This window comes from Cryptomeria japonica, chromosome 8 (genome assembly GCF_030272615.1).
Source record: "Cryptomeria japonica chromosome 8, Sugi_1.0, whole genome shotgun sequence".
NCBI lineage: Eukaryota > Viridiplantae > Streptophyta > Pinopsida > Cupressales > Cupressaceae > Cryptomeria > Cryptomeria japonica.
Genome location: NC_081412.1, coordinates 368,688,416 through 368,700,808, shown reverse-complemented (window position 1 = coordinate 368,700,808; position 12,393 = coordinate 368,688,416). Strand labels below are relative to the sequence as shown.

Sequence of the window (12,393 nt, the reverse complement as noted above, 5' to 3'; positions counted from 1 at the left end):
TACAATGTCTTCTCCTTCTTCCATCTTTAGATTTTCGTATCTTCACTTAGCTGTTAGCCTCTTTGTCAACTTAACTCTCTCATTTCCTTCATAGATATCTTTTAGCTTCTGCCAAAATTCATAAGCAGTATTCAAAGAAATAACCTTTGTCAGTTCAGTTTTTGATAATACACTAAAGATAACATACCTTTCTTTTTCATTTTCTTTATAGGCTTGAATCTCATTTGGAGTATTAAGACCATTCACCAGTTTAACATACTTAGTCTCCACAACCTTCCAAGTGTTGTAACCCAAATAAACTAGATAACCTCTCATCTTCACTTTCCAAAAACTATAATTGAATCTTTCAAAGATGGGAATGGATAATTTTTGTGCCATCGGATTAGGATCTACCTCAAGTGGTTAAGTTCTATATCAAGGAACCAAACCTCTGATACCAAATTTTGAATATCCGGGCAATTGAGAGGGGGGGTGAATTAGTTGGCAATAAAATTTTCTTTTAATCTTAATTCACAGATCCAGAACAATTAGCAAAATTCATAAAACATGAAAGCATATGCACATAACAAATTAGACACAAGAAACACTAGAATTTATGTGGAAAATCCAATAAGGGAAAAACCACGGAGAATGCTAATTCTCAATATATAAACACTGGTTAAGGTGATTTTTACAAAAGATGGCTCACTGCCAAGGTGCTCACTACAGGTGGGCTCACAACCCAAAAAGGCTCACTATTAAAGAAGAAAGAAAGATGAAGAGAATCAACCTCTGAAAACCATAGTCTACACTGTCGAAATTGCTTCCAGTAACAATCCACAACACTTTACTCACACAACAACTAGATTTTTTTAATCTTGCATGTCTTCAACACAAAAAGATGTATCTTAACTCATCAAGTCATACACCTACATATACTGTCTCCGAAAAACATAATCCTCAATGTCGGCACAAACAGAGATCTAAAATAGGTCTCCACTAATCATTCCACTGGTGGGAAGGAATGAGAAGTAGACCTTATTAAACCATTCCTCATTGAACATGTCAACATGTCACATACATCACCAAATCCAGACCCAAAACATTATCTGCATGCTATATAACTGCCATTACAAAACTTCAATGTCCAATCCAAAAACCTCGAGCTCCAGACCAATCCGAACCAAAAATAACACTAAATAACATCTCTGAAAAGCCAAAACATCTACTAAATCCGAGAAACCTCTAAATGCTCAACACACCATATTTGAACAATTCTGCTCAACATACCACATCCGGACCTAATATGGACCACAAGATTTGACATCAATGACAACACATAACATAATGCTAACACTTTTGACTACAAAAGACTATTTTATTTTTCCCAAAAAATAAATAAAAAAATTTAACAAAAGAATTTTGAAAAAAATTATTTAACCTATTAATCATTTTGGAGTGTCTGCATTAATGCAATGGTCGTATGGAGGTCATATGGATCCATACAAAATTTTGTACGACTAAATGTTTTTACCCCAAAATCAACTTTGCTAGATTTCAACAATTTGACAATTGGTCTTAGGGTTTTTTGGGTCTCCTAAGTATGATGGTGAGGTTGATTTCACCCCAGAGTGCCTAGTTTTTTGTTGACCTTAGCCCTCAGCGAAATTGACCCAAATTCAACTGGTCAAATTTTGATGAAATGCTAGTTGATATATAGGTTTTGGGACATTATGAATGCAATGGAAACCTCCATTTGAGCCCAATGTACACAAAAAATCTCTCAAGGATAGATCCCTCAAGAATATGGACAAGAATTCAGCAAACTAGCTCATGTACCATGTAGGGGTTGATGATTCAACCTCACAAGCCAAGAATCATCTACAAGCACACCACTTGACATAAAGAGAAATCAAGCAAGGATAATTTTATCTACACCCTAAGAATTCTATATTGATTACACAAAAGAATATGATGCAATGAATAAAGAAATTCTTATAAAAGGATGAATGAAACCCTAGATACAAAATCCTAATGCAAGATTAAATTAGCTAGTGCAAAGTGTCACAATCATAATGGATGAGACAACTTAAGCTATTATTAGCTTAATTTAATAATAGGAAGAATAACCTAAGTTTTTCTTAAGTGAATGGAGTAATTAAAGGACCTAATTAATAAATAATTAGATAAAGTGTCCTAATTACTCCAATACAGATATATCCTAAAAAAAATAGTCATTAATAGTTGGCCTCATATTATACTTCTTAATTGTCAATTTGGGGCTAAAAGTTTAATAAATGACTAGTTATATGAATAAATTATATGAAAGACTTCATAAAGGGAAACTTCATATTAAAATCCTTATTTATTCCAAGGATCATAATCAAGGTTGTATTTATTATCACAATTTCTAGATTTCTGTGACAATCTTTGTTGCTTGTGTCGTCCCTATGAACTCTATTATAACGATAGATTCAAAAAGAAATTTTATTAGTTTTTTAGTTCACACCTTTATTCGGTATGGATACACTTGCATTTCTACGAGTTTCTCTCTCTAGTTCTCTTACTATAGTATGGGGTTCTCTTGGTTGTAGGTTTTTAGAGAAAAATCTCTGCTATTATGGGTGGCCTGAGATTGCATGTTTATCCCTCCTAGACTATGTCCCTCTAAAGAAAAATGTAGAATTTTGGGCATATTCAAGGGTGCCCGGGTTTAATATCCTTCTTTAGAGTGATGAAATAGTGTGACAACAATATTTCATCTCAGTTTGTGAATAGGTGGCATGTTGGTCATGTTTACGTTGGTAGGGTAAAAATTAAAATTATAAAGAAGAATTTCACAAGCTACTGATCTAAGTTGTGAAGGTGAAAAAGTACTCCACCTAAGTCAAAATTCTTACTAAGGCTACATCAAGTCATTCTTGGAAATTAATGAAGAATTAAAAAGATACCAAAATGGGTTTAGCCACAAAGATCTGTTTGCTTCGCAAGGGATGGTAGGTTACAATTTAACTAAAAACTTCACTTTGGAGGGTCATTTTGTTACCATCCATGGTTATTATTTCCCATTATCGAATCACATGAGGCATGCACATTGTATTAGTTTCCTATTTTTCCTATTATTTCTTTTATGGACAAATGCACCAAAGATGGTGCTTACCCACCCCTTCATCAAGGGCTAATGTTAGCATTGTATGGTTTTTGTCTCAATGCCACCTCTTCTACTAATCTCCCTGTTCTTGGCCCTCCGAAAATCCCTTAGCAAAACCCTCATCATTCTCCCAAAAGGATAAAAGTAGAAAGCATATTACTTCCTTAGAAGACATCATTTCTTCCTCTCATGTTAAGGGAATTAAGATTGGTGGTTCTCCTACTTCCTCTACTTCCAATAAAAAAGTGAAAATGAGAATTGATTTTGAAAATTCCATTGATGATGAGTTGAGGTTGGAGAAAATTCTGGTATCCCTTTAGGATAAAAGGAAATCAATTATTTCCCCTCCCATAGAAAAAAGGTTGCACAAGATGATAAGGGTAAAATTTCTAGTAGTAAGAAATGTAAGACTCATTTTGTGACTAACTGTCCTAGCCAAGCTATTAACATCTTGAATGAGAACACTAAAGAGGAGGCACATACTTCTTCTAGTGAGTGAAGGTTGGCTAGAATTTCAAACATCTTTGAGGAGGCCAAAATATTTGAGGCACTTAAAACTTCAAAGTGTTGGTATAATGGAGGACTCAAGTGTCTCTTGACCCGATAAGGATGATAATGAGGAGTATTTAGGTGAGTTGCTAGACATTACCCTTAAAGACTCAATTTCTCTCTCCCTTTTTTATATTATGCCTTTATAGTTTGGGGAGGCCCTTGAAGGTTTAAATAATATAAGAAATTATGAGGAAGATGAAGGTCATAAAGGAAAAATAAATGTATGGGGATATTCTTGCAAAGAGGATAGTAAGAAGATGTTAATGCTTGAAATTTAAGGACTATAGGCTAGAGTGGAGAATATTGTGAATTCATAGGAATTTATTGATTTCCCTAGCTGAAAGGAGAGATGGGATGGTCTACATGAGTCTATGGCCTTCTTCCAATAAAAAATTGCCACCCTAGAAAAAGCTTTGAGCAAAATGGTTAAAGCCATTGATGACCTTAAAAGAAAGATTGTGGTGAGTGTTTTGTCTATCGTGACCAAGATGGACAAGAATGAGAAAAAACTGTGAAAGAGGAAGGGGTCGATTGATGTTTTGAAGGAAGAACTTGGTCCCACTTGTAGTGCTTTAGAATGAGAGGATACTTCAGAATTGATGGTTGTGGACTAGAATACTCTTTATTAGAGTTTCCTATTATTTTATTTGTTTTGTTATTCTCGCTTGTGGTATTTCTAGATTGTTCGTGTTGATTCTATAATGGTTTTTTTGGGGAAGATTTTTTTTCTTTTCCCCTATTGTTTATTGTTGATTATAGATAGTCTCTTTTTATTGAATAACTTTCGCTAGTTCGTTGGTTGTGTGGTAGCTTTGGTCTACTTTTCTTTGTAAGGTTAGGAGGCCCTTCCTGTACTTATTATAATAACAAACAAGCTAAGTCATTTAGCTAAAATCCATTTTAAGAAATCTAAAATGTAAGTGATATGATCTAAAATTAAGTATATTTGTAAGGCCCCTAACTACTCAAAACCATAAAAAAGTTAAATGGTTGATTTTCAAAGCCATTATAAATAAAAAATAGATTATGTTTTCCTCATAAGAATTGAACCACATTTGCATTTCAACCTCAATCATTATTGCCTTCCAAAACATCCTTATTAAAAAAGAGAGCATACACGCATAAAATGATCATAATTCGTGATTCTTTGTCATAATGTAAATCTAAATTTTATGCTTATACTAATGTAAATTAATATTTAAAGTGTTTTCTATATTTTCTTGGCAAAAACTTTAATCTTAAGCTTTAGTGGTTGGTATGTCAACATAAAATCAATATTTATTCCAATGTAAACTAATGTTTGAAAATTTAATATAATAAATGGTATAATATTAATTTTTTCAAACAATAATGACAAATTCAATATTTATATAATCAAATGATTAGTGAGGGAATGATATTTATCAACATGTATGAGATGTAATATATATACAAAAGGTATAATGTAAGGTCAATTTTTTTAAACATTATATTTTTACCATATATATATATACTCATTTTTTTTTTATCACTCCTAATCATATGTAACACATTTTATGTCTTTCTCTATCTAAAATATGTAATTGGTGTGCTATCTAAGAAAGCTCAAGCTTTCCTTGAGATTTATTAGAGTTTGAAATGTTGGGATCAAATAAGTTTATTGAAAATCATGTTGCTCAAGATATTGAGAGTGAAGTAGGAAACTACATGCAAAATATTCCAACACTTTCCCCTATTGTCCAAAAAATATTGGATCCTTTGAAAAATTTGATCTCTTTTTGAGATGTTGCAAAGATTAAACCTAGTGGAATTGAAGATTGCAATGCTCCTAATTTTATGTCAATAAGGTTCATATTTACTAGATACAATTGATGGTTTGTGATAAGAAAGGGAAATTTTTGCTTCAAAAATATTGGGAATGGTCGCCTTAACCAGATTTTTGACCCTAAACCTAACATTAATCATAAACCTAAATCTAACACTTATTAAACTCCAACCCAAACCCTAACTAAACACTAACCCGAGTTGGACTCCAAGTTTAACCGTAATTAAATCTCAACACTAATAATAACCCTAAGTAAAAAGTAACCTTGATTGAACTCTAACTATAACCCTAATTAAAACCTAGCCCTAATTGTACCCTAACCGTAACTAATGCCTTAAATTAGATTTAACTGTTATCCTAATTAAACCATAGCTCTCATGAGAGCTAAATAGTAACCTTAATTGAGCTAAAAAATTACTATAAATGAGCCCTAATCCTAATTAAAAATTAACTCAAATTTAATTGTAACCCTAACCCTAATTAAAAGTCACCCTAATTGAATCTTAATCCCAACCATCATTATAATTGAATCTTATTTGAACCCTAGCTCTAAACCTTAATTAAATAATAATCCTAACTGAATCAACACTAATCTTATTAGTAACCCTAACTCTTATTAAATTTCAACCCTAATTGAATCATAACCCTAACTCATATCCTTTAAGAATAACCATAACCTCAATCCAAACTTTATTGTACAAATGTAACCTGTCCCATATTTAACCTTAAAGCTAACCCTAGCCATTTCCAAATCCTAACACTAGTCCTAATCCTATACCCTAAATCCTAGCCCTTCCACTTAACCTAAATCTAACACTAACATTATTTCAAACATCAATAATAATATTAATTTTATATAATATAATATTAATATTAGATAATAACTATATATATATATATATTTGATTGGTAATTGACGGAAGCCACCCTTCCACTTAACCTAAATCTAACACTAACGTTATTTCAAACATCAATAATAATATTAATTATATATAATATAATATTAATATTAGATAATAACAATTATTATTTTTTGATCGGTAATTGGCCGAAACTTGAATAACAATTTTTATTTTTTTTGATCGGTAATTTAGATTGACCTCAATTCCACTTCAGATGTCCTTATTGGGAATTGAACTTGGGTCCACAGTGAGAACCAGTGTTTTAACCAGTTAAGCTCAACCCCTTGGACAACAATATTACAAATAACATTATTAATAATATTTATTAATTACACTTATAAATAGAATCTATATAAAACAGCTGAAAGATAAAGTATTTGAGACTTAATTTTGTACTATTCTACTTAAATATTTTTTATATTTAAAATATATATACTAATAATAACAATATAGCTCAATAATCTAGAATAATTGTTGTTTAATTCGGTGAAGACGGCCTTGATTAAATGATGCGAGATGGATAGAGACTGATTTTAATATCGTTCACAAACCAAGGCATCTTTTTTATGAGTGTGGGAACGTACATGTGTTACTTTCGGCGAGCGCCTCTCGGGAACAAAAAAACAGGCGGTCTACCTTTCAATTATAATACTAAATGTGAAAGATGGACATGCCAATACAGTGTCTTTGCCTGCTTTATACTGTTACTTTTTTCCCACCACTCTGATCTGATCTGCATCATAGCTGCTTCATAACGCAAAGTAGAGTTAAGACAGTATTCCATACGTACGTCTCACAGTAGAGCTTTTGCTTTAGCATTGCCATTAGTTAGCATTAGTAGGTATAATCCTTCGCATTAACCTTCGCTTTCCAGCTGGTAACTGTGTCCCATCGCATCGCAGCTGTCCCATCGCATCGCATTGTGGGAGAGTGCTGTTTTTGTCTGATTCCTCAACTTTACCCAATTCCATTGCAGCAGAGCCCGCCGAAAAGGTAAATCCTTCCAACAATCAACACTCTTTCTCAAGCAAAGCATTACTTGCGCTGTCCACCCATTTGGGGTAAACTCTGAGTTTGTTGAGGGGGTTTATAACTGCCATTATAGAAGCAAAAACAAGGCCTTGATAAGCTCCATAGATCCCACCTCAATTGTTGTAGTTGCACAGTGACTGTGGAGTGTGGATCACAATTTTTATCATCGATGGGGACAAAACATTTCAATGGTGGATTGACAGCACAATGCCTTCTTGGCCTTTGCCTCCTCCTCTCTCTTTCTCTTGTTTCTTGCTCAGGTAAGTTCACTGTTCTGACTTGATTTGCAGTACATTTAGATTTGTATTTTGCCTTAACGTTTTAATCTGGGTTCTCTTGGGTATATGCATTAACATTTGCGTATGGAGCCGACTCTGTTTGTATATTATCAATGGGGGCTTGTGACATTGATATGCAAGTTTTTTGTCCTAGCAATAACCTAGTTGATCTGATCTTTCCACAAGAAGTGTCTGCTATACTTGGGAACCAAGAGTTATTGCCTCGAGAACCTAGAATTAGGGATAAAAGGGAAGGGTCTGTTCGCGTGCTAAGACCATTTTCTTTATTGCATTGTATGATAAGGATATAGATAACCTGGATAAGCTTTTTGGGTTGGTATTTAAACAGGAAAATTATGCTTCCGCAGGCCAGTTGATACACAAGGGGCTAGTTGATGTCGAACAATATATACTAAGCTTGAAATGCAAGTGCTTAGAATCTAATGAGAACCCAGCTAATTTCCCCCACATTTAAGACATCCTAAAAACTTTGCTTTTTTCAAATTCCTTAACAGTATTTTTGGTTTTAAAATGGGCTGGGGTTCTAAAGAGAGTAAGTAATTTACGCACCTCCCAAAAATAAGAGAGACACATTATTCATCCCTATCAATATGGTTCATGTAAAGTTTCAACTGCCTTTCGTTTCATATTATACAGAACCCAACATATATTTCTTGTGTTATGACAAGATTTGCTCATAGTGAATTTAATCGGAAAAGTCTCAGGGCTTAAAAACTATCCTTGTCCGCACTTAGATGCTGAAGAGTGTATGAATGCACTATCAGTTCTAACAAGTTTTTATTGGTCATGCTTCTCTAATATGCGCTGGCTGAGCTGCACTTGTGTTCTGTGTATGAATTGGCAGGAACCTCGATTGGAGTGTCATATGATCCAAGAGACATCCACCTGTTATCTCCTAAGAAGTTGGTAAAACTACTCAAGGAACATGACATATTTCAAGTTAGTCTTTTGGATGCTAATCCCAATGTTTTGGGAAGTTTATCCGGGACCGGGATTCAGGTGACTGTGCGTATGAGCTACAAGGAAATAGAGGATATTGGAAAATCAAAGTTCCATGCAGCATTGTGGCTGAAGAAAAATGTCATGAGATTCAGACCCAATACCCTTATAACTGCTATTGAAGTTAGTCATGAATCAATGACAAAAGAGGCAATAAAATCACTGGTGTCAACCATGAAAGCCATTTACTCTGCTCTTTCTGACGCAAGTCTGGATGATCATATCAAGGTTACAGCAACCCTCTCATCCACTCTGCTTCAAGATGCATTTTCAGGGCTTGTATCCTCTTCCTCTAATGATTTGAAGCAGGTTCTTCATCCACTTCTGGATTTTCTCTCTGAAACCGGATCCTTCCTAGTAGTGAACATCATTGACCTAAATTCTGCCCACAGTGAAGATCTCAGTAACTTGATAGTAGCTGCTTCTACCAATGTGACGGCTTTTCTCCAATACTCAGATATTCGTATAACTGTAGATGTTCTTTGTTTGAGCTCTTTTAAAGCGGACATGTATTTAATCACCAAGAATATTTGGGTTCAAGTTCCTATTCAAGATTTTAATAGCGCAAGCACACTTGCAGCGCTTGTAAAAATGAGCTCTTTGAACTGTTCTTCACAGAAAGAGTTAGGTAGACTAGAACAGTTTCCCTCAACATCCAGAGAACTTTTGGACACAAAATCCAACACTGTAAGGAATGATACAAGACAATTAAATTCTTCTTTGATTGGGGAGACTACTCCAACTACGCCTATCACTACACCCATCACCACGCCCACAACTCCCATAACCACACCCATGACACCAGTAACAACTCCTGTTACAACACCAGTCACAACGCCCACCACTCCCACAACTCCTGTTACAACGCCAGTCACAACGCCAGTCACAACCCCCACCACTCCAACAACACCCACCACTCCAACAACACCCACAACTGGCTCAACAGGAACTTGGTGTATAGCAAAGCCTGGTGTCACAGACACAAGCCTACAAGTTGCCCTGGATTATGCCTGCGGCCTTGGAGGCGCAGACTGTTCAACAATACAACAAGGGGGTGCTTGCTATAATCCAGATACTGTTGCAGGTCACGCCTCCTATGCTTTTGATAGCTACTACAAGAAGAATGGCATGACTCCTGCTAGTTGTGACTTTGGTGGCAATGCAGAGGTGACTACTCAAGATCCAAGTAAGTTATATTCTCCTAATGTTCAGTTTATTTTTTCACTCTTTGTTTCAAAGCATTGGATGCCTTACCTTGCATAGATTCCCAAGAGATTTTTGGTTATAAATGATCTAGTGGTTATGCAGTTCGTTTATTATCCAGCAAATTTGTTTCAAGCCATTAGGCAACTGAACTTTTATATGCTTGTTTGTTTGATGTCTTCTTTTGCCTAGTAATTTTTAGATGATGGATGAGCTAAATTCATAAGTCTTACATTATGCATCTCCTGATATGTACAATGTAAGAAATATTGCAGTGATGTACATCTTGAATTGTATGCTTGTAGAACCATTTAATCTGCCTCTCTTCTATTGGATTGAATCCCCTGAATATGTATGCAACACGTGCAGTCTGACATATTTCCTTTCTGGCTTATACCACAAAAGATGAGACATGCATTTCAAAAGAGCAATTTTGATATCTTGTCAGATCTTCTGAATGCAATGCAAAGTTTGTGGATTCGTGAAATGACTGGCCTTTTGTTGGTGATTGGTGTATTTTGAGAAAAGAAGTTATAAGCTTGTGAACTGCTTCTTGTATGTACAATTAACTATTTCGTCTTTAATGCTGTAATTGATGTCCCAGCAAAGCAAACAAACTTGTTAGTATTTATGAAGGAAACACAACAACTAACATAACAGATGCTATATCTGTTATTTGTTCAGAGTTAACCACAATCACACCTTAATTATAATAACAGAAAGGAAATGAGCAGCACATAGATCCATTATAATTCTCAACAGAATCTCACTCTTTAGCTGTTTGGATTCCTTGCTTTCATTATTTTACAACTTAGAAAAAGCTCATATAATGTGTGAAGGTGAGCCTAAAAGGGGGCAATCTTGGAAATGAACATTTGCTTCAAAACAGAGGGCTTACACGTCCTCTTAAAGCCTCTAAATCATTCATTAACTTGTTCTATACCTTTACTTAATGCTCGTCCTGCCTGATACTCCCAACAGAATTATAAGCACGTTTGTCTATAATTTCTTTATGCTGGTAAAGGTACAAAATGCTTCTATACAGAATTATGCTCATTTACTTCTATTTTATAAGTATTTTTCACTCTATTTGAAATACTTGAACATCCTGCATTTCTCAATGTCCTTCAATTTTGTGGGAAGTATTCACTAATTAAATTCTTTCCTTTATAAATTGTTACAGGTTCTGGGACGTGCACATATTCAGCAGGGTATATACTAGATAGCCAGATGCTTCCTTCCATATTTGACAACTTTTTCTAATGCATTTAAGAATACATTTTGATGCTAAATATAGGATCGTAATTGTTTATGTTTTATTCTATTATTGTGCTAGTGCAGACCATACAGTTGATGTTTCTTTTCCTAAATGTTTACAGAGGCAGCGGTTCATCTGTTCTTAACACAAGCATTGGAAATGGAGGCTTGGGGAACATTGCACCAACTAATAGCAGTGATGCAGCATCCATCTTCTTCTGTTTACCAATTTTCTTCACCTTGATTTGCTTGCTACTGTCTATTCTTATAGGCCAGCGGCTCTAAAGATTACATATTCATCTCTTCAGGCTGAATGAAGGAGAAGAATCAAGGTATCTTAGTGGCATAGCTAGCATAGATAATGCACAGGGAAACTTTGTTCAAATTCTTAAATATTTCTCGCAGAACTTTTTTTGATGTTGGGCGGCTCCAATTCTTTGTAAGAGATGTGACTGAGAATATTTGGCAGGCAAGCTATGGCATGGACCCATTGGTTCAACATTTTCCAGTGCATTATAAAGCCAAAGCTGTATAAAAGCCCATTTTCTAGATCTCCACTTTCTGCAATCCCAAACTTACATACTTTACACTTCAGTTCTCGGGAAGCAAGGATTAAATTAATCAAGTTGGGCATCATCATCCGTCTGCACTTTTGCTGCCTCAGGAATGCTTGAGGTATGACATTTGAAGCAGCAGCCTCTCACTTAAGTTGCATCTTCCTGTGTGTTAGATAAATTGGTCTTAACCACATCAATAGGAGCAGCTATATAAAAAATCGCCAAGGTCAGGATTGTATTTGTGTTGAAACTTGAGACCCAGTAAATTTATATGTATAGCACATTTAAAAATAGTTTTTGGTACTCGAGCAACGAATGTGAATTTGTTTGTTGTCATAATCCAGCATGCACGTAAAGCTGGGCTGATTTTCTGAAGCGTTGGATATGTTGTGTAGGATCTAATTGCATTACTACTTCAAAAATTTGTTAAATGCGTTGTTTCACTTGGTTCATTTTCTAGTCTTGTACTATTGGCGTTAATCCATAATTTCAATTCGATATCATGTGATTTTGATAGGTAATTTGTTTTGCAGCATCTAAATGAGCATCAATGCTAGTAACAGCCAAGTCCATGTTCATGATTGTTAACATATTTTTGGTATAGTAGTTTTCTTCTATTTTGAATTGGAATTTACCTAAGCCTGAACTTGTACTACTA

The 12,393-nt window shown here is 34.7% G+C and overlaps 1 protein-coding gene across 2 annotated transcripts; it reads left to right on the top strand.

The window, feature by feature from the left end:
- The first annotated feature begins 7,061 nt into the window (after window positions 1-7,061).
- Window positions 7,062-12,166, top strand: LOC131066317 (glucan endo-1,3-beta-glucosidase 2). Of its 2 annotated transcripts, XM_058001054.2 has the most exons (5): window positions 7,068-7,680; window positions 8,564-9,904; window positions 11,105-11,132; window positions 11,301-11,510; window positions 11,648-12,166. In XM_058001054.2, the coding sequence occupies exons 1-4, from the start codon at window positions 7,590-7,592 to the stop codon at window positions 11,461-11,463; spliced, it is 1,623 nt and encodes a 540-aa protein (XP_057857037.2). In that variant the 5' UTR covers window positions 7,068-7,589; the 3' UTR covers window positions 11,464-11,510; window positions 11,648-12,166. The 2 variants fall into 2 exon arrangements, with proteins under 2 accessions (XP_059065561.1, XP_057857037.2); XM_059209578.1 differs by having other exon boundaries at window positions 7,062-7,680; window positions 11,301-12,166.
- The last annotated feature ends 227 nt before the right edge of the window (window positions 12,167-12,393 follow it).